Source organism: Pezoporus occidentalis, unplaced genomic scaffold, assembly GCF_034315485.1.
Source record: "Pezoporus occidentalis ecotype Australia unplaced genomic scaffold, CSIRO_AGI_Poc_V1 ctg23, whole genome shotgun sequence".
Taxonomy (NCBI): Eukaryota; Metazoa; Chordata; class Aves; order Psittaciformes; family Psittacidae; genus Pezoporus; species Pezoporus occidentalis.
Genome location: NW_026914180.1, coordinates 3475747 through 3499129, shown reverse-complemented (window position 1 = coordinate 3499129; position 23383 = coordinate 3475747). Strand labels below are relative to the sequence as shown.

Sequence of the window (23383 nt, the reverse complement as noted above, 5' to 3'; positions counted from 1 at the left end):
ACAGATTTAAGGGCACTACCACTGCCATGTGCAATTTTGATACTTAAACAACAATGCTTGTGCATTGATCTTTTGTTAAAAGAAATTGATAGCTCAGGTGCACTAAGTATCTGTGTTTTCCAAAGCCTGATAATTTTTCCCTGGAAAGGAAAAGTGTTAGACTACAACAAAGCACTAATTTTTGTGTGTTCAAGCTGATGTTTTGTGTAAACAAGTCATTCTCTTTGATGTTATCCTGTACACGTAAATGCATACCTTTCATGAGCAGAAAGAAATGGTGAAAAAGATAATCCTGGAGGAAGGGCAGTTGACAGTAGGTAAATGTATATAAGTGAGCAGAAGGACTCTGTCAGTGAGCACGAGTCATGCTTCTGTTAATATTTCTAGCTAGTAGAAGCATTGACAAGCATACTCTTCTCCCCAGTGAAGAACAGGACTACTAGGAGTAATCTGGAGCTATTACATCAGTACAGTCATGCAGTATTTTATACCCAGGAGAGCACTTTTGTACATTAAAATCAGATTTGGAGCTAATCTGAATTTTAATTTCCTCAGTGTTAAAATATCACTTTAAAGTTGGCAGAGTCTGATAGCAGCTTTTTGGTGCTAAAAGTAGCATCACCTAATAGTTCCTGGGGTTTTGGACTTTAAAAATACTTTGCGGAACAGAAGGCTACATTCATTTGACTTCTTTTTTGTGCTAACATCCATGGAAGATCAGTCCCTTTTGAGTTAATGCTTATTGTATGCGTTGTTTTTTCTGCTCCTACTTTGTCTGTTGCGTTTTAATGACTTTCCTTAACTGAAAAAGCCTTTACACAAGCAAAAAAAGTATTTCCTGTTTCTGTGCTCTATAACAATACCGTCAGGCAAAGAAGCTCTCAGTAGTGCCTTTTCCATGCAAATTCCTTTATTTAATAGGAGGAACTCACACATTAATGTATCTTAGCTCTAAAGTGGTAAAATTCAGTTTTCATGTTGTTGAACAGGTAGGTTGAAAATCGGCGTTCTGAGTGCTGAAAGCAGGTGGATCCTCATACCTATGCCATAAGCTATTACAGTATTTATAAAAATTTGAAGCTTTCATACTACAATTTCTGTAGAATTTAGCAGACCTGAATTTAAATAAAAATATTGCTCAGGTAATGCAAAAGTCAGTGACTCTGTGTAAATAAAATTTTCACAATTAGGCATATATAATTGCTTTACAGACATTTTTTCACTGTCTGAAAGGTATAAAATGGCTTCAGAGTCTGTGAGAAAAAGGCTCCTAGTTTTTTAGGAGTACTGTATAGCCTCCCTAACCCTCCCATTGACCTGATTCGTACTAACTGCTATCATATCATTGAATATCATTCTCTTTAGCCAAAATATCAAACAGTGACAGAAACTACTGATTCCAAAGTAATAGAATAAATACCTCATAATTTTTTTTAACTTCTTTACCTCACCTTAAGCTTGTACAAATGAAATGGAAAGTGCTGGAGAGGATGTGACATTTCAGGCACAACCTGTTACTGGTGATGGCCCTGATCAAGAATCAGCTGTTGGATGTGTCGCAGATGGTAAGAAAGAGTTTTGCAGTCTGAGAAAGTGCCAGTAGAGAACCCTTCAGAACCCTCTTTCCATTCAGTAAGATTCGTGGTACTTTATAAATTTAAGGCAAAAAAGTGCCTGGAAAACAGTACGAGACAAATTGTATCAGTTCTAGTGTCTGAACTCTAAAACAGGAGTATTAACTTCTTTGTTGAAGTATTTTATTGAAGGCAAAGATAGTCTCCAGAATATTTGTATAGGAGAAAGCTGTTTTACTCTTTTTGGTGGGACTGGCTTTCTCCAAAAGCTGGAAGTATAGTTAAATGTTTTGTACACTGGAGGTTTATAGTAAAAAAGACTATTTATTGCTATCCAAATGTAGTCACCCACTTTCTCTTTGAGTCTTTCTTGTTTGTAGCTGCAAATAACTGGATTGGATTAATTTCCCGATGTGTGCTTTGAGGCACACTGTCGAGCTTCCCTCCAGTTTATATACTTTGAGGTTGTAAGTCCACAAGTATCTTTGGTTAAAGTTTTCTTCTTTTCTTTTTTCCCTTTGTAAAGGAAAGATAATTTGTTTAATAAACAAATGTACCCATCAAGACAGGGTGTGTTGCAGTAGCCGACCATTTGTGTTCCGAGATTAAATCTTACCAATCACACGTGAAGTACCAGCCAAAGAAAAGAATACAAGTAGAATGGTTTCTGGATCAAGTCCTCTTAATGTGTTAGTGATAGATACCAATGGCAAAGAACTTTCCAGTATGTTCCATCCACTCAGTCTGATGCTGGAGGGTAGTTGCTGTAAGGGGAGACAAGAAACCTGAATTTAAATCCAAAGCAAAAAAAAAATAAAAATCTTGTAACTGATAACTCTGTTATGCATCACATCCTGTGTTATAAAATCCATGATTTAAAACTATCTGTGAAGACACATTCATAATTAAATGCTAAGCTTTGAACTGTGGAGGCTGAGGAGGTTGTAGCAGTGTGAATTTAAGAAGAGTGCAAGCGTAGTAGAAAGTAAGTGGCCTGTAAGAGAATCAGGGTCCATCAAAAGAAGATGTGAGAAGCCAAATTGAGAGAGAAGAGGGTTGTTATCCATGGAATGAATATAAGACTCTGGAACTCCTTGATGAAGGAGGTTGTGCATGAAAGGTGCTTGATTTGGGTCAAAGGAAGGCTAGACAAATATTTTTGAAAGAAATCCATGAGACATTAGTAAATTAAAAACCAGCATCAACTGTTTACATTTCCTGAAGTCTGAAAGAGTGCTAGGAGGAAAATGTTGGTTTTTTTATTTGTACTTGTCCTGTTCTTAGCTGTTTGCTTTTTAGAAGTGTTGGGACAGTTGCTTAAAATACTTTAATTTATGCTAACGTACATCTTCAATATGCAGAAATTAAAAAGGAGAAGCTTTTTCTTCTGCCTACCTGGAAATGTGTGACCATATTCCGCAAATTAATTTTGGGTCTGCTCTCTCGTGATTTACTCTGCTGTGTGTCCAGGGAAGAAAAATAATGAGCTAAAAGCGTAGGCTACTATAAGCATAGGTACAAAGAAAGATATTTATGAAGTGTATTTTAAACTACATATTAAATTGACTGAAGTAAAGTGTTACGCATTTGATGTATTTGACGTGTACCAAGTATACTTGTTGACTGGTATACCCGTGTAAGGTTTTCTTTTTTGCACTGAGCCTTTAATGTGGTTGTACTTAGTTACAGGCATATCACCAGAAGAAAAGGCTTCACAACTGGAAACAGAAGTCTCTGCTGAAATTAATTCAGCTGAAGTGGAAATGTCTCCTAAAAAGACACCAGCATCTGGTGACGGTCAGACTGAGAAAATGATGGAAGCGATGGAAGCTGTTCAAGCTGTAATACAGCAGGAGCTAGACAAACAAGTGGAAGAGACACAGCTGCCACAGGGTAGTGTTGAGGTGTCAGAAGTATCCACAGTAGACTCTCGGTCTCTGCCTTCAGTACCTGAGACCATGACTGTGATGCCAGAAATACAAGAGTCTGAAAATAAAGGAGATACTTGTATCCCTGTAGAACAACAACTGGAAATAATAAAAGTGCAGAAAGACATAGAAAAAGGAGAAATACATGAAAATTCTGACACGCCAGCTCTTCTAGAAGTAGAAACTACTTCTGCAAATGAAGGCGTTGCAAATAAGTCACCAGTTGGAGACAAACCCATAAAATCACCAGCTGAGACTTACCCCTCACTTCCCGCATCAGTTAATATAAACAAGACAAATGTGTCTTCCTCACCAGATGTTTCATTAGACTTGCATTCTGCACGAGATGTACAGCACAGTCAACCCCCAGCATTACCTTCCACAGCTGGAAGTGCTGTCCCAACAACTTACATATCAGTTACTCCAAAAATTGGCATGGGAAAACCAGCCATCACCAAACGCAAGTTTTCTCCTGGAAGACCCAGATCAAGACAGGTAAGCATGTGGAGTGTTTCATTATATATTTATGAAGCACATAGTTCAAATTTCAGTAATAATGCATTAAACTCACCTGTTTTTTAGGACGTAACATGCATTTATTCTCGTGAGTGTGTGGTGTGTTTCTTCAAGAAAATAATTTCATGTTAAATAATTGAAAGGTCAGACATCATAAAGGTTCTCTGGTGAGATTTAAAGTTTCTTCTGGTTCATGCTTAAAGTGAAATAAAAGAAACTTTGTTAGATTTTCTCATACCTGTGCTGCAAATGCAGATACACATACGCTGTGCCTTTTAACTTACCTCTTAATAATTCTCATATATCCGTTTATTTTGGCTAGTAGTTTCAGAGTCTGTTACAAAGTTCCCTAAACTGTCTTTATAGAAGAACCCACTGCAACTCTCTTTCTGTTACACTGCGAGAAATTTTCTTGATTGGTATTTATAATGGTGTTATAAATAATTTTGTGGTTTTGGAACATTAGCAAATACCATGCAAGAACTGTCTGGTACAAATGGCTGTGGTTTGACTAGGATTAAATTTGATAAGGGAAAAGAATCCTCAAGTCTGTCACTTTCTATGACATCTTGCTCCCTGTTTAAGTTGTGTGGAAAGTGGTTCATCATTCTGAGAATTTATTTTGTGTTTTCAAAATTGTATATGAAAAGTATGTCAGTGTGACAAATTAGTGTTTCGTTTCTGTTCTTATGACAATTTATTTTTAGCCTTTGGGGCTTCTAGGTTAATGACTTCATGCTTTTCTGAAGATTGCACAATGCTTTCCACTTTCATGTGTTACCTAAGGGTTCAGATTCTTAGTACTCAGGAAAAAGTATGAGAGAGTGTTCTGAAATGGTTAAAAGTATATAATAAAGGCAACAAACATAATAAATTAAATTTGGAAGGTTTTAGAGTATCCCTGGGTGGGTTTGTCTTTTTTTTCCCATATTACAAGCATGTCTAAAAATAATTTTTCTTAATACTCTGTACTATCTTAAAAGAAATTATTCCCTCATCCATCTCTGGATCCTGAATATACGGCTCCTCAGTTTTATAAGACCCACACTTCACTAGAGTCAGGGGAATCCATGTAAAGGAATAGTTTCTGATTTGGATTTCTTTCCATTAAATTTAATGTATTGTGCTGGGCAGTAGGCTGAATGAAAGGGACTTTCTTCAAAATCTGCTAATACAATTGCGAATACATTATGGGTTAAAACTTAAACAGGGGAAGTTTAGATTGGGTATAAGGAGGAAATTCTTTTCTGTGAGGGTGGTGAGGCACTGGAATGGGTTGCCCAGGGAGGTTGTGAATGCTCCAACCCTGGCAGTGTTCAAAGCCAGGTTGGACGAAGCCTTGGGTGAGATGGTTTAGTGTGAGGTGTCCCTGCCCTGCCCCTGCAGAGGGGTTGGAACTAGATGATCTTAAGGTCTTTTCAACCCTAACTATTCTATGATTCTATAATAAAATATATTTGAATAATTACTCAGTTCTGCTGTCTAATACAGTTACACATAATCTGAAATTATTTCCTCTATTAGTTCTTAGTAGTTTGCATTTTTAATAGTCTTTAGTGATGTATCTGCAATGCCACTGCATCAGTCATACTTTGCAAGGACTAAAACCCTGTCCTTTGTGAAAGGACGCAAGCCCTGAAAACTATATTCTGCTTAAAAAGGCTTTATGAGTCCCTTCCAGGGCAGTGCTTATCAGTGTTGCTATCATTACCACCCCTTTCTCCCCTGTCATTTTTGCAGGCATCACTGCTTTGGTTAGAAACTAAAGAAGCAGGAGAAAATCCAGCTTCTGATCAAAAGGGGAGCTATGTATAAATCAGTCTGTTGGTGTAGTTGATAAGAATTGCTTTGGCTGGTACAAGCTTGTTCCACTTTGGAGAAGGTATTTTTTTCTGTGACAGCAGAAGAACTCCTGTCAGTAAGGTGCAGTTCTACTAACAGTGTGTGTTAGGATAGTGTATTATCCATACATTCAGCTACAGGGAAGCTTTAAATCTGTGTTCAGCCCAGTGAGAGGACTATCTCTATCAGCTTGGCATCTCTGACTTCCAATGGGTTTTGGTTCTCATGCTGTTTTGTTTCTGTTACACTACTCCACAGTACAGCCACATTGGTTTCTACATGTATCTGAAACTCAGTTGTTCATACATCAGAGATACTCAGTAATAGCTGCCAGCTTGATAAAAGTTTTTACAGTGCTTTCTTCAGAGTTGCGTCTGTGCAGTGTTTTCTCCATGGAACATGCTCACCCTTGCCTATAAACTGCAGATTTATGCTGGGGGCAGCACAAATCTTTCATATTTCTTTCATATTTTTGATCTTTCATATTTCTTTTCTCTGAAGTAGTGATCTGAAAAGACATTATCAGTAAGTTTATTAATGACTAATCTGACATATTTCTAGTTTGAAATAAATCTTCACAAGGAAAATAGTTTTTTTTTTCTTTTTCTGTGGTATTGGGTATATATTCTAGGTATCCAAGTTGAACAAATTTGAAATAGTCATTTTTACTACAGCAAGTTGTACTGGAAAGCATAATATGAAGTCAGTAAATAGAGGGCATTACAACATATTGTAAGACTGGTAGGTAGAGTGTTGAGAATGGTCTGTAGAATAATACTGAACAGAAAATAATAACCTTCTACTGTCTTTGTTATACCATAAGTATTATTTTAGGATGCATTACATGGAAAATACTATAATTAGAGGTATTTAATTTTAATCATGAAGATACCAGTGATCATCTTTCTGGGTGTTCTAAGAGATTTTCTAAAATGACACTGAAAAATGCAAAGCACCATTATGGGTTCAGATTTCAGATATATGTTCGTTCTTGGGTATTACAGCTTTTTTGCTGTTTTCAATTACATGGTACTACTAAGTGTGTTGTTGTAGTGGTAGGTGCTGGGGAAAAACGATCAAAAAGTCTTTTTCAAGGATTGGGTTTGTTACTGTTTTTGTGTTTAGGGTTTTTTAATGAGGGGAGCTATATTTTTAACTGGTTAAATTATGTTCACAGCCCTAAAATTACATCAAATACTGAGCTTCAGATCCAGCTTTGTGCATTTGCAATTGCAGTAGATTTCATAAAGCATTAAGCAGCTAAACACAGTCAGTGGTAATTTAGTGAGATCTCCTTGCTGACACTGGGTTTCCTTTTGTTATAATTTACTTGCAGCTGTGTTGTTCAATTTTGGGAACTCAAGAATATGATGGAGAATTAGAACTTCCTGTTTCTGTCACAGTACATAATTATTGCTGTGGTTCTGATATAAATGAACTGAAAAGAACTTTCTCTTCAGTGTTGTGTGGTAGTAGGAATTAATTAAAAGCCAAAATACAATTAATGTATCTCTTTGATGTAATTCATTTGTTCATAGTATTGTGGAAGTGTGTGTTTTTAATTAAGTTTATCTGACCAAGAATTCAAATGTTTCTGATCTACAGTAAAGCTTGGATTAAATTTCTGATTTAATTCCTAACAATATGGTTCATGAAACATCTACAGTTCATTTTGTTTTGCAAGACCAAGTATTTCATATTCAGGTTTAATGTTCTATTAGCTTTATAAGCTTTTGAATATACTTAATCATTAGAAAAGTGTATCTTTTTAAAAGGAAAATAATCTTTTACATCCTGAGTAAAAGTAGGTAGGTTGAGTTGTTGATTAAGTGTTTTCAGCATGGTTGAGGTCTCCAATTTTGACCCTTAGCCCCCTTTATAGATCGATGTAAGGATTGTTTCTGCAATACACATATCTTTTGTGTCGTTATACAGACTTTGAGTTTGCCATATTGTAAGAACAGTTACTGACTATTCATTATGAATTTTAGGGTAATAGGCAAACTAACTAAGATTCAGTGGATGTTTTAACTTTATCATGCTAAAATGGAATGTTCTTTGATATTAAAAATATGGGTAATGTAGTAAAGGTGAATTTCCTATTGCCACAGAGCTGCTGATGTAATTGCTGACTAGGGTGACAGTGCTTAGTGAGAGCATGAGATTTTGTCAGAGAAGTGGCTCATAAACTGCAGTGCTCTTGGTACAACAAAATCAGACTTCAGTCTCGCCATTTCTGCATGGTGGAAACCGTTGTGGATTCAAAGAGTGGGATTCACCCAAGAGCAGTGTTAAAGGTCTGCTGTAATCACCTTGAGGTTCCCTTTAGAGCCACTGGAGAAAACTAGGAGCATGTAGGCTGAGACTAATCTGACACCTTCCACCCCCATGTGTGGTGAGTTGCCCTCTGCAAGCACCCATTTCATTTTGCTGGCCACACAGGATGCCACGGGGTGGCCAGCATAGGTAGAGCCATGTGTGTTCCATTGGAGTCCACCCAGGAATGTGTTTGTGTAGGTGTATCACGCCTCTATGTCTGTGGCAGTTTGCTTGCTTTCTTTACCCTGGTTTCTGACTTGGTGCAGTTGTGTCTGTGTTCTGTAACGAATACTATGCCCTTATGTTGTGGATGTGAGCATCATCCATCTCTAGGTTTGCAGGTGCAAAAGGTTTCTGCTCAACACTATTTCCCTGTTAGAGGTTGTTGATCCTTTTGGTCTGCTGGGTTGTCTGCATGGTAACCATCTAACTGAAGTGAAGTAAAAAACTGGGATAGCAAAATCTTACAGTTTAAGCTGTTTAATCAAGTGCACTCAACTTTAACCCAAGTGAAGGTGAGCAGTTGCTGGCATTAGCAGTTCAGCTAGAGTATTTTTGGAAGCACCTTGGCAGAGGGGAGACAGTGTTGAGCAGTTGAAAACACACAGGTAGTCTTCTGGGCATGAAGGAGTTTGTAGTTGTGTGTCACATTACCACCTTGTGTAGGCAGAATTGTTTTGTGATTTTTTTTTTATTTGTGAAGTTTGGGTTGGTTGGTTTGTTTGTTTGTTTGTTTGCTTGCTTGCTTGTTTGTTGTGGTTTTTTTTTGTGAACTCTTAAGTTCATATTCCCTTTCCTATGCAGGCGCAGCTGAACTCCTAGAAAACAGATTTATAGTGAATACCATCATGTCCACACTGTGGGTGGTATCACTTGGACGATGTTGGCATTTTTAAAATACAACTGTTAAGCATAATTAGGCTTTTAGGTTGCTGAAAAACTTTTCTTTCTGGATCTGTTGTGCCAGTTTGAATACTGAGCCCTACGAAGACAGGCTGAGAGAGCTGGGCTTTTCAGTCTGGAGAAGAGAAGGCTCTGAGGGGACCTTAGAGCAGATTCCAGTAGCTAAAGGGACTGACAAGAAATCTGGAGAGGGACTTCTGACAAGGGCGTGTAGGGATAGGACAAGGGGAAAAGCTTTAAGCTGACTGAGGGGGCATCTAAATTAGGTATTAGGAAGAAGCTCTTTCCTGTGAGGGTGGTGAGGCCCTGGCATAGGTTGCCCAGAGAAACTATGGCGGCCCCATCCCTGGCGGTGTTCAAGGCCAGGCTGGACAGGGTTTGGAGCAACCTGGTCTAGTGGAAGGTGTCCCTGCTCATGGCAGTGGGTTTGGTACTGGCTGAGCTTTAAGGTTGCTTCCAACCCAGACAGTTCTGATTCTATCTGAGCAGCCATAGGTTACTGCCTACCCGGCTCTGTAAGCAGAAGGCATCATAGGAGCTTTTCCTTATCTGCTCAAGTCTAAGTGAGATGTTGGCTTATACTCATCTGGGCTAATGTGGCCGTGCCTTACCTGGATTAACGAGGTCTTGCCTATGATCCTTCTGGCTTGAAATGGGTTAAGGGGTAACCCTTTCTTTTTTTTAAAGTCAGCACAGCTGTTAGCAAAATACCTATTTACAGTCTGAGATAAACATATGTTTTGAGGAGTTGTTGATTCCAGAGAAACTGTATTCTACACATTCTTGATGAAGACTATTTCATTTCAGGAAAAAAACCCCCATGTTTTGCAAAGCTGTCTCATTTTTCTGAATGCTTATTATTCTGTAGACCAGTATTCAAAGGCATAAATGTGTTTGGGCTTGCCCATGTGCGCAGTCGCGCATGTGTGAATAGTTCCGACTGTTAGTATGCATAAGGTTATTCCATATCATCTGTACAATCCTACTGCCAAATGTAATTCTCAAGAAGGTAAACCTACACTTTTCATCTTGTTTTACATCTCATCTTGGTATTCATTATTTCTTACTCTCGCAAATAATTTAGATTTAGGAAAACACATCATTCTTTAATGTGTAAAATTAAAATTAAGTTATTTATGATGGTTATCTCTTGCAGTCTTTACTCAGGGTTTTCAGAAATCTTCCTCAGATTTTAATGTGTGTGAGGAACTTCAGTGGGCTTTTTTCTTCACCAGCTTAACATTTTCCACTTAATTTTGCTATATTTCTTGTGTCAGAGTTACGCAATGTCTCGCCATGATGGGAACGATATAAATAGCGGTAATAATCCTTTACTTTAAAAGAGTTTGTTGGTATACCATATGGATGTTTATTATTGCTTGTATATAATAATGTATTAAAATTTGATAGCACAGCATAACATGCAAACACTGGGGTGGAAAAGCTTAATGGGGTTTTAGAATGGTTTATTTGTGTCAAACGGGCAAGAAGGAGACACTTTGTTAATTACCATGGCTATTTTTATTTTCTTTTTTTCCAGTGGTTTCTTTATATTCCCTTTGTTTCACACACTTTTTAAACCAGTTGTTACTGTGATTGTCAGTAGTTTAGACTCAAAAGTCAACTAAGGCCATCTGTTCTCTGAAAATGGTGATTTGAAGTATAAACGAGAGTGTTATCATCTCAAACCACTGTCGTCTTCCTTTGATGCAATAAAATTTAGGGATATAAATTGTTGTTGTTTTGGTTGCTTGCTTTCGATTTGTATTACACTTTGTTTATAAACTCATTGTTGTACTTAACTGTCAGTTGGAGGTTAATACTTGTTTTAGTGTATGTTTCAATGAAAACCTAAAAATTTCCCACCTTCCTCTTACTCAGTGAACTAATTGACTACCTAGGTTAACGTAGAAATGCCTATGCCTGCATGTGCTTTGCTTTTCAGATTTTTTTTGTTGCTTGCCTTTTTCTTTTTTTTTTTCTTTTTTTCTTTCCTTTTATGTTGCGAAGTTTTATACATCTATTTTCTCACCTGCCGTATCCTAGGGGGCTTGGAGTACCAATAATACAGTCAGCCCACCTTCCTGGTCCCCAGACATTTCAGAAGGTCGGGACATTTTTAAATCCAGACAGCTTCCTGGCAGTGCCATTTGGAGCATCAAAGTGGTAAATAATCTGAATTTATTTTCATATCCATTGCTATCTTTCTGCTGTAGAGACTAGTGATGAAATTCTGTATCTCACAACTGAATTTATCTTCCATTCTATTACTGTTTAAGGCCTTTAAAAGTTATTGAAACTCTGGAGCTTTCAGGCTGAAAAAAATGTATGCTTTCCAGAGTGTACAGTATGATGGCATTGCCTAGATGCAAAGAATAGTTTGTATTGCCAATTTTTCATGTGTATGGAGTACTTCACTTTTTGTGGTTGGCTTTACATAGCTGTCAAAATGAATTACCTGAGAAGGAAAATGTCCTTAAGCCTGGCAGTAAGGTAAGCCAGGCATGGAAAGGAGCAGAGATCTGAAGGGTGGCTGTGGAGAAATCTTGAAGAGTGGATGCAAAGCATCATCGTTCTTAGCTTACGGGGGAATAAATAACAACTTTCCTACCTGATTAGATGGACCAAAGCTCATATCCACAGTGATGTTTACCATTAAAAACACATAAGCTAAGTGGAATTATTTTTAAATGCAAAAAACTAAATGATGACATTCTGACAGATAGCTGTAGCTTCCCAATGATTTATTTTCATCTCACTTTAACTCTCATCCTGATTTTATTTTAGTTTAACATTAGCTTAGCTTTTGCTGCTTTAAGCATTAATTTTCAGCTTAATATTCAGCATTAACATTGATATAAGTATGTGCTTATTCCTGTTCCTAGTTGTGTGAAAATAACAATACTGATGCCTAGTCTGAAACAGGCAAAATAAGACATATGCCAGAAGAGTTTGCATTTTAAACACCTGATGCTTGTATGTCTGTGTGTCCATATGTATTAACTCCATATATATGTAAGGACAACATTTTTTTGTTTCACCTTAGCGCATATAAATATTTAAGCCATCAGTAGCATCCTTCTTTTCATTTCCTAAAATAACATGGTGTAACGTTATCTCGTTCTGTAAGAGTAAGTCAGTTTAATTTCTCTTTCCATTAATAGATGGATGTTAATAAAATTTTAACTTCGGGATGCTTGGATTTTCCCTTAATTATGGCCATAAACGTCTATATTTTCTTTAAAACTGGAGTTGGCATATTTGAAAAATACTGTTGCTAATATTGAACCCATAGTGCTGCTTTCCATCTAGGGAACTCCTGTCTCTGTCAGTAAAGACTATTCATGTCTGTTGGTGACACCATCCCCAGAGAGCTTTGTGGTTCCGTCAACACTATTTTATTGAGCAAATGTTTTGCCTTGGTATTAAAAGTAGTTTCCAGCAAATGTTTGGATCCAGACACTGTATCTAGAAACTCTGTGGATGGAGTCAGGCTGCATTAGGAGCCAAGGTTATTCACAAATTTGAAATGCAGTATATAATGTCATTGCTTATTTTGTAGTAGAAAAAATGCTTATTTGAGTATACACTGTAACTATCACCAGATACACAGATCAGAGTCTCTGAAAAATGTTGTAAAGATGTCTAGTATACCACCCAGAACTTGGGGACATTGTGAATGTGTTCTTTTTCTCTCTGGAGGTGATTAGAGATGCTTAGGGATCCCCTTTGTGTTTAGTTCATTTTGAAATTTAGAGGGGAAAAAAAGTTTTATAGTTATTATTATAAACGTACTTGCTTTTCCACGGTTAATTGTAGTGGAACATACTGTGAATACTCCAGAGCACACAACACTACAGCTGTCCATCTGCATCTAAAATAAGGGAAAAAAGAAGGTGTCTAAGAATATATGTATATTTTGTAGCATAAACATTATGGGGAATGTTGGTCTGAGTGTAATTGGTATAATTAATATAAAAAGCTCTCAGTGTATCTAATGAATTAAGAGCTTTTGTGGAGCCAGTTCCTACTTCACTTTGGGAGCACGGTTGAGTTCTAATAAATTTCACTTTTTGCTTGATTATTCATAGCATAAGCAAAGCATCTATGGTTGCAAGTAATCAAGTGTCCAGACCCTCTTCAGAAGTCCCATGTCTGAGCTGACTATTTAACAGAAAAGCCAATCATAAAATAGAGGATATTTATTTTGGATACATCGCAACTGGGGGGGGGGAATGACAACACTTCCATATTTCCAGTTATTCCTGAGCAAAAAAATAAACATGTCTGATTTTGACTGCTTTCTTACTGGCAATAAAGGTGGTCACATTTATGTCATGTAAGTAGTTAAAGGTATTTCACAACAGTCTGTGCAGGGACTCAGTAACTATGTCCTAGTGTGCTCATATTCACTTTAAATCATAGGGTGGATTTTTTTCTTACGCTTTTCTGTAGATGCGTTTAACAAGTTTAAATCCCCTATAACATAAGAACTTCAGGTTTCATTTGTATTGTTATCTTACATTGAATAGGGCCGTGGATCAGGATTCCCAGGGAAGCGGCGGCCACGTGGTGCAGGTCTTTCGGGAAGAGGTGGCAGAGGCAGATCAAAACTGAAAAATGGAGTTGGGACTGTAGTCATTCCAGGGGTAAGCATGTTTATTTTTAAGTCATACTGCAGTCTGTTAATGTAACATAATTTTATTCAGCTATAATTCTTGTATTAAAATACTGTATAAAACCAAAGAGTGCTAAAAAAGCATAAGTATTTGATAAAACCTGGCTGTTACTAAGTGTAATGAAGAACCTAGAGCACTGTAGCTTAATGGATCTGAAGCAATTCTGTGCTGACCTTGCCATTTGGAGGGACACCTCTTGGGATTCTTTGAGTATTCCTTCTGTTTCCTGGGGTGGAAAACATGCTGGGTAAAGGCATGGAAGGCATTCTCAGTGGAAGAACACAAAGGGGAGAGAAAGACTTGTAACAGTAGCTGTAGCATGGTCAAAGGTTCTCTGACTGATGGGACCAAAACTGAGCACCGGGGGAAGAATGCAAAAGCAGAAGAAGCTTAGAGAAGGAGACACTTTATGAGTTTGTGGCGTGGGGACTTGCTGAACAGGAGGTGGTATCTTTGTCTTGGGCAGCCTGTGTTGGGCTTGCATCAATTTATTCACTTCTAAAAATTTTTGAAAACCATGTTAACCTTTGTACAGCTCATCAGCCTGTTGTTTTAAATTGCTGCCTGCTCGTTTCATTGCCTGTGCTCTTAGAGAAGAAGCAGTGGAGACTTGTTTTCTATTCACCTCCTCCCTCCGTATCACTCAGTTTCTATAGATATCCATAACTCTCCTTCTTTTCCTTCCACTCTTTCCTTGCTAGTCTGGAGAATCCCAGTACAAGGTTTTGCTTGTATGGAAGGTTTTCCATCTCTTTGATTGTCCCTATCAGCTGTTTTGTCACATTCATTTTTTTGTCTTTGAGAACTTTCCTCTGCCATTTCATAGCCCAGCACTCAGCTTTATGAAGTTCTTGTGCAGTTCACAGTTGTCTTTTGGCTTTTACTACTATGAATATTTTAATACTTTTGTCGAGTTTGTCACTTCGCTCCTTGCTTGATTTGTCGGATTGTACAAAAGTTTGTAGAACACCACGGCCTGTTAGCAGACATTCCCTATCAGATTTCCACTAGTTCTGTTTTCCCACAGAGAAAATTAATAACTTATGTCACTCTTTATTTTGTGTCTTGCATCTATGTAGGGACCATTCCTCTGATTCTATGTCAGTTTACCTTTTTTCAAGTAGCATTGGTGAAGGACTTTGACTAAAGAATTTGGTAACAAAGTAAGTTAATGTGAGTTAGGTTTCGGCTTCCCCAGGCTTGTTGACTTCTTCAGTGAGCCCTGATAGATCATGATTCACCATAATTAAAGCTTCCTTGATTCTTTAATAAAAGATTATATCAATGTGGCTGCAAGTTCTCTGTTGTGGTTAGTTGTCAGATATTCTTTAGGACAGTACACAGCTTCCCTCCAGAAACCTTTGAGAAAATGGTTTTGCTGTCTCCCATACAGCGCTGAAGTGATTCTGAGCAAGCCATTGCTCACTTCTATTGATAGTTAAACTGTTTCATACTTGAAGTCCTTTTAAAACTCTTAAATCTTACACAAGTCTTGGTTTGCTCCTCATAAGAAGAAAGATTTTGGTATGAAAAACCGTTTGAAATCTGGAGTGCAAAAAGTTCATAGGTTTTTTCCTCCTATGGACTTGATGTCTTTGAACATTCTGTTCAGTTTGATTATCAGTCAGCCCTGCAGATTTTGGAGGGCATCCTGTTCCTTATGTTCAAAAAAGGACTTATTTGTTTTTATGTCTTTATAAAGTAATTCTCACCCTCTCTTTGTAGCCACTTTTTTGTCTTCATATACAATCTGAGTTTACACAGCACTGTGCTACTTTTTGCTTCCTGTATAATTTCTTGGAATACTCTGGTATTTGTGATCTTAGAAAGGAGCAAATGTCTCTGTTGTTGTTCCCTTTTAAAGCTTTGGATGGTCAAGATTCATAAGCAAATATGTAATTTTAAACATATAAGATGAATTCCACTCAGGCTAGTCTTAGGTTCCTTAGTGAATTGGAGGCATTTATATCATTAGTTTGATGTTACAAAGCGCAAACTTGTGCTTCAAGAGAAGCTGAGTTTTCTAAAACACATTCTTAAAATTTTTTGTAACTGAACAATGGATACTGAGTTAGGTAAATTGCTATAAAATCAAAATGAACATCACTCACCACAATTTCCTATAGAAATTTGAACCTTTGACCTGCGAAATAAGTGGCAACTTCAGAGTTGCAGAGCAGAGATGCGGCTCTTCCATTTCCATTTTAAAGTGCAGTGGGGTAGTGTGTAAGGGTGGACAAAGGAGAGGAAGAGAATGTGTCTGTAAAACTGAAATGAATGATGATGCTTGTACTGATGTGAAAATGTGAATTAATGTAGTAATTTCTGATGGTGGTAGGTTTTTTATGAAAGTTCATACTGTATGAATAAATACCTGCAAAGCTGGTATTCTTGGGTACTACTAAAAAGGTGAAATATTTAGAGAATGCTTCATCTTGTCTTCTGTCTCAGAATAAGTGATGTGCTTGCAGTTCATGTTCTGTGGTTTTTTTTAATAGGTCACAACTATGGATATTTCATCTAACAAAGATGAGGAAGAAAACTCGATGCATAATACAGTCGTCCTCTTCTCCAACAGTGACAAGTTCACTCTCCATCAGGTTAGGATAATAGTCACTATGTTTTCATTTTGTTTCTCTGCTTTTAATTAGAAAACAGTAAATGAATGTCCTTTTTAGGAGTTTAAGTTGTACAGCAAGCTAGTTGGATTTTACAGTGTCTCCAGAATTTACTGTCTGGCATGTGTTGAAAGTCAGCTCTTCTCTCTTATTTCAGGATATGTGTGTGGTTTGTGGGAGTTTTGGCCAAGGTGCTGAGGGCAGGTTGCTTGCCTGTTCTCAGTGTGGTCAGTGTTACCATCCATACTGTGTCAGTATTAAGGTGAGTTACATAAAAAAATTTCTTGGTTATACTGTTTTCATATTGTACTTTAATAGCACTATGGTGCCTTTGGTTTTATGGTAATTAAGGAAGTCATTAACTTGTTAGATATTCATCAGCTAATGTGGCCATTATTTATATGCAACTTGTGAAAGACTTTAATTAAATGTCATTTTATAGTATGCATTGACTCAAGAGAAATTAACCTTTTTGTAATTTTGCAATCATAAATAGCACTGATTATCCAGCAGTTGGTTAAAATAACAGTTTGAGATATAAGCTTAAAACCTAAATACAAGCAGAATTAAAAACAAGGGAAAAAATTACACTGCATCTTCATTTACTAGGGACATAAGGTTTAGTTGATTCAATTTGTCTGTTGGCTGTCAGAATTGACAGCAGTTGGAGTGGTTAATTAATACATTTTGCATTCATTAGCCTAAGAGAGAATGTGTGAAAATTAAATTTGAATGGTATGAGATGACTTAGCAAGCACATAATGAGCTATTTATTGCAATATATACAGTATACACTCTTTATTGTTTATCATGTGAGCACATCTATGCAAAAGATGGCTTTACTACCTAGCTAAAAAAAGCAGCCTTGCATTCTTCTTCATCCCTTCAGGACCAGTTACTCCCATAAAGAGTAAACTATCCTACACATAGAGTCAATGCAGTATATATTCTTTATCATGCTAGTTTATCCAAAGAAGTTGTCTTCTGGAACAGTATCAGATGTCATTAATTACAATTTCTTTCTCTTTAATCCATTCCCATTTATTGACGCTTCAGGAAGTCTAATTAGCAATTGCTAAACAGCTACTTGTGGTGTGGGTAGTGTGCACAGAAGAGCATCCTGTGCTTCACTAGCCAAACCTTAATTTATACAACGATCACACTTCATAGAGTAGTTTTCAAATAATCTTCACCTTGCCATTTGCAGATTACTAAAGTGGTGCTTAGCAAAGGTTGGAGGTGCCTGGAATGCACAGTGTGTGAAGCCTGTGGGAAAGCAACAGATCCAGGAAGACTGCTTCTCTGTGATGACTGCGACATCAGCTACCACACATACTGCTTAGATCCACCCCTGCAGACAGTTCCAAAGGGCGGCTGGAAGTGCAAATGGTGTGTTTGTCTCTGGAGTCAGAAATACTGACTGCTGGCCTCTTTTTTTCCTTTTGTCACTTTGTATTTGCATTGTCAATTAACTGTAATAATGTTTTAATTGTATTTAAGTCAGGTGTGTTAAAAAAAGCAAACAAAATACTTTTGAATTGTTTCATCCAGTTAGCAATGTAATAGACAAACTCTTATCTCTTAATACTGCTTCTTCATGCCACAACCCAATTAAGTAGAGGAGGACAAAACTTTTCTTTTGACACTCTTGGCCAAAAATAAAATACCCCGTTTCCATTCGTTGGAATGTTCATTTGAGTGCTTAGTTGGAAAAATGAATGGGTGCTTCACCAAATTTTTCTTAAAATAAAACCCTCTGAAAACCATTTGTTTTACTTGGGTGGAACTGTTACAAGCCCCCGACTACCTAGTTTTGCAGATAGAAGGGAATTCTTACTGAGGAACATTTTTAAAAGTATAAAAAATGTTGGTAATGTTCAAAATCCAAATAATACCATTTTTATTCAGTTCAAATAGTTTGATCTGAAACGAATCCCCCCTTCCCCTGTGGTTCATGATCTAAAACTTAATTATTCAATTCGAAGTAGGAGGGTTTTAAAGCCACAAAATAATCTTCCTATGCACTGAAAGTAATAGGTCATTTTGTCTGTTCTGCAGGTGTGTTTGGTGCAGACACTGTGGAGCAACTTCACCAGGTTTAAGATGTGAATGGCAAAATAATTACACACAGTGTGCTCCCTGCGCAAGTTTGTCTACCTGCCCAATCTGCTATCGCACTTACAGGGATGAAGAACTTATAATTCAGTGTAGACAATGTGATCGGTAAGGATTTCTAATATTGTACCGTTTTTTCCCGTGTAAGTCTTATTTTAATTTTTTTCCCCTAATGTAAAAGTGTAAAGATGGAGGGAATGGTCTTGTGGTAAAGACCACTGGATTGAGTCTCAGAAGTCTTGTAGTAGTTCATTCCAAGTTGTACCACAGACTTAAGTATACAACTCTGGGTGAATTAATTAATCATTCTGTGTTTCATCTTCCCCCTCTGTAAAATTACAACTAATTTACCTCACAGGATGATTGTTGTGAGGCTAAATCTAGATTACATTGTATCAAGTAAGTAGTTAAAATTATTGCAATATAGGGAGAAAATTATGATACTTAGACATGCTTCCCGGATGTCGTTTTATAAATAGTTCCTTCCTGTGAAGGGAAATAGATAACCTGGTACTGTATGTACAGTGTTTGATATACACCACATTAGGGGAATACTGTATATGGGTAACCCGATTCATCATTTCTCTCTGAAAAGAATTTAAACAAAATTAATATTTCACATTTACTTGGACCATATACTGATATTTTGGTCTCCTAAAACACCACATACTTCCTTTAAATTGTATTTTTTCCCCCACTTAATTTCTAGATGGATGCATGCAATCTGTCAGAACTTAAACACAGAGGAGGAAGTGGAAAACATAGCTGATATGGGTTTTGACTGTACCATTTGTAGGCCATACATACCAACAACGAACGGTAAGAAGACAATGGAAACCAATGGCAGGATTGCACACTGCAACAAATAGGTTTGGGAATGTGTTACAGTTTGTCACTCTGGTGGAGATTTGGCTCATGGTGGAGGGAAGACTTTTCATGTTTCATTTAAGGTCCCTCTGGAAGTGTCCTCAGCTCTTGCGCACCCTCTAGTGATTGGTTGCAAGGCCAAATAAAACCTAGCGGGGGATTCTGGGTAGATGTATTGAAGATAATTCGGGTAAACAACTAAAAGCCTTTGGTTCTGAAAGGGTAAAAGACATCTAATTTTGTCAAGTGGAAAAAAGCCCAGTTCTCTAAAGAATCTGAAAATCAGTTCTAAGCAGAGAAACCTGTATTTTGATATTCAGAAGCTGTCTGAATCAGCAGTAGCTGTAACAACAGTCCATACAAACTTTTTTCCCCCTCCTTCCTCCCATTTTATTGATGCCACTTGCTCAGCTCTGCCAGGACTTAAGACCAGTACTTCCCTCCCTGGCTGCAGTCTTTAAAAGAATTCGCCATAATTTCCTCCGTAGGAGTTGCCGCTTTCTTATTAGTTGAAATGTATAGTTCTTTCTGATGAACTTTGCTCTTCTGTGCTCATGCTATCAATGAATATATGTATATACACACCTTGTTAGTCTGTGTTACAGTTCTGTAGCAGTGGTACTTCAGGAGCTGAGGTTACTGCAGTTTTTAATCACAGCTATAGCATCTGGTTTTGTTGATACTGGTTATTGTGAGTGGCCTGCCGACACTTAGGTTGGTCTACATGATTTGCGGGTTTGCTACAGGGGTGGTATTCCGGGTCTGTTTTCTCTGCATGTCATCTCATGGGATTTTCTTATTCAGACTGCTACTTTAATTGAACATTGACACCTATACCCGTTTTTTAGCGTCATAGCATGTTAAAGTGTTCGCATTAACACTTTACTCTCATTACTCATGACAATATAAGGAGGAGGGTACAAGAACTAAGCAAATATTTCAGGAAATATTTGTATCTACCAAGAAGATGCCAGTAAGATTTGCTTTCCTGATCAGGATTGAAGATACTATAAGGCATGTGTTCAAGAGGTTTGCCAAGAAAAGTTCCTTAGAGTCCATTTACACTAGCTCGTTGTCATACCAGCATGGCAGTAATTGTAACTTACTAACATGACCTTGGAGTTTATGTGCTCCCTTGTCAACTACACATGGTTGTGGAACACTTCCAAGTATCCCACTTTTATCACTATTAAAAAAACAATTTATGTATTTCTACAAGTTTCTTCATTTTTGAGATCGGCTTTCACAAATTCAGAAAGAGGCTTTGTAAGTGGGAAAAAGAAGAAACTTGCAGATATAACACAGATTTCTGTTTATTTTGATAATAAGCTCTGAACTCTTAAAAAGGTCCAAGTAAGAAATATTCTCTCTTCCTTTCTCTTTCAAGCTGGCAGAGCTACCTTTTAGAGATAATTAAAGCTTGTAGAATGTGAGATGGAAAAATTTCGCAAGATGGTATCAGAGATGTTTCACTTCCAGGCATAATTGGTCCCTGAGCTAGTCCTTCCTGTGTTGTTTAGGTTTGTCTTCTGAAGAATATGAACCAGTCCTACAATACTTGTTAGGGAGCTCCCAAGCTTTCTTTTCAGGGTTTTTCTTTTTTCCACCTTTTTTTATGACAAGTTTCTCTGCTTATTCTTTCATGTTTTGACTCTGTATATATTATGCCTCTTTAACGTGTACGTTTGAACAGTTGCATGTCTGAATGTCATTTGGTGCATGTTCACAGAAATACTTGCATGTACTTTTATGTGAAATATTTCAGTCTTTTCGTTAATTCTTCTACAACTCCTTTGAGAATTTTCTGTATTCTTTGTTTCAAAGTGAAAGCAATCAGCATTTGATAAACTTAGAGAAACTAAACAAATGTTAGTTAACAGTAGAAAACTGTTAAAATGCACCATGTTGTGGGATTCTTACTGGGAGAGTTCTTGCTCTTTCCATTGGATATATCACAGATGTGTTGCAAGTATTATTACAAGCTTTTTAACTGCTTTATTTCTAGAAAAAGCAAGAGCCCCTTACCCTAGTAAGCTACCAAATGTTGCAGGTGTACTGTTGGTAAAGAGTAAATTTTCCTAGTGTGTAGGCATTGAGAAAGAGCTTCCATTTTTCTTGCTTCAGAAAATGGAAATTTTTACATTTGTAAGAGCTCTTCCCTATCTCATCATGTCTGATAATCTTACAAAGTTATCTTCTTCATGAAACGGAAATAAAAGATAAATAGGTGTGGTTTTTTTCTTCTTGAATATACATAATATCAAGTCATAATGTGGTAAGATTTGCTCCAAAGTAGTATACCATAAAACCTTCATTACTAGATTATTTTGAAACAATCAACTCTGTTCAGTGTTTCATCAGGTTCCTTTTACTCTGGTCTCAAGCTATAACGTATGTTCCCCAGCATATTTGCTGTGCCTATTTAAATTTATTTCTAATTTAGATTGCTTGAGTAGTATTGTGGCTGGGTACGAGCAGCTGCTCAGTGTAGCAGCAGCTTTTTCTCTGTGTTGTAATTCCTGCACATTCAGAAAAGGTGTGTGTATCTCTCATCTACAAGCAACTACTCCTAAACAAGCAATTCTCCACCATATACCCATCACTTCTGCTTTTCTGTCTTTTGCCCTTGTATGTCATATGCCCCATCTGCAGTTTTCATTCCTTCCTTTCTTACTTCCATCCTCTCTCCCTCCACATACTCCAGCATCCTCCTCTGTCAGTGTTGTTTCTTTTTCTCAGCAGGAAGCAAAGGGACCATCTCTGCCCGGTTTTCTTTAGTTGCAGTTGATCTGGTAACAGTTTCTGGTACCTGCCTGTGTGCCTGCATTCCTCTTGTGGCTCATGTAAGCATGCCCTCAGAGGCAGTGAGGACTTCGTATCACTTACTACTTCAGAGACGCTCAGTAGTGCTAGTGGTACACATATTATGGCTGGGAGCCTCAGTTGTACAACTTTTATGAATTAAATTTTTTTTCATTCTGAAACTTAATTCAATGTAGTTTACAAATAAAGAATACAAAAGTGGCATAACACGGTATTTTAAAGAATTTAACTTTTGATTTTGTTTTATTCTTTGGCACATTTATTTTGTCAGCTCCCACATTGTTGTAAGTTACTGTATCTACAAAGAAATCCCTGGGTCATGCATACAGTTATGTAGTCATTGAATAGTGCTCTGTTATTGTAGTGTTTTTACATAAACCATTTCATTCTGTCCCTTATGCTGATTTAATTTCTTCCTAGAATTGTTCTTTTCTATTACAGCCTTACAATTGGCAGTCCCCTTTCTTTTTTGAAACGATGATTCTTCTCATCGTATTGTATTCTGTGCAGCTTGTTTTGAGCTGAGGCTACTGAATGTTGTGCAATATTCAGCATGTTTAAACCCTTTTGCAAATAAGCATAATAATTTTAGTTAACTTTCAGCTTAGTGCCTCAGAAAGCACTCTTTTTTGTTTGCTGCTTTTTGTTCCCCCTTGAACTGTCTTTCTCTAACAGTACTGTATTTCTCTGTTACTCATTTTAGTGATTTTAATCCCTGGTCTGCGCTCTACTTAGCTCCTTTTCTGGAAGTCTGTTTGATATTGTCTTCAAATACTGTTTGTTTTGTGCAGCATTTGTGAGTTGGTCTCTTAAGGCCTCACCTCTGTCACTGTCAGCTTGTTTATTTGACTATTTCAACTCTATTCCATCTCCAAAGCTAAAATTGTTCACAATCTGACCTGGACCAGAAGAACACTCCCTGTTGTTTGACTTCAAAATCAGGATTTCAAATTCCCTTTCACAGTGGTCTTTCTAAATTTTTTGTTTACCTTAGATTCCAGTTCCATAATTGCTATCTCTGCCTTAAAACATCTTAAAACCAATTAAATGAACAGATGATGTCTTATTCCACTTTGAGTATTTCTTACAGTCTGCCTTTTTTCTGTTGTTTCAGTTCAGTGCTGCTGAGTATTTTCCATCCTGCAGCTTGTCCCATATTTTTTGTTTCCTTCCAACTTAGTGCTTCTTTCAAAATCTAA

General features: G+C 37.2%; 1 protein-coding gene across 24 annotated transcripts in view; it reads left to right on the top strand.

The window, feature by feature from the left end:
- Positions 1-23383, top strand: part of KMT2C (lysine methyltransferase 2C) — a 194014-nt gene that overhangs the window by 110305 nt on the left and 60326 nt on the right. For 21 of the 24 annotated variants that reach the window (XM_062621427.1, XM_062621426.1, XM_062621448.1 and 18 more), the window contains 9 exons: positions 1458-1565; positions 3258-3997; positions 11129-11248; positions 13615-13731; positions 16260-16361; positions 16537-16641; positions 17587-17768; positions 18438-18602; positions 19204-19313. In XM_062621427.1, coding sequence (XP_062477411.1) covers positions 1458-1565; positions 3258-3997; positions 11129-11248; positions 13615-13731; positions 16260-16361; positions 16537-16641; positions 17587-17768; positions 18438-18602; positions 19204-19313 — 1749 coding nt within the window. The remainder of the gene's footprint in view (positions 1-1457; positions 1566-3257; positions 3998-11128; positions 11249-13614; positions 13732-16259; positions 16362-16536; positions 16642-17586; positions 17769-18437; positions 18603-19203; positions 19314-23383) is intronic. The other 3 variants (XM_062621433.1, XM_062621432.1, XM_062621440.1) reach the window with 2 other exon arrangements.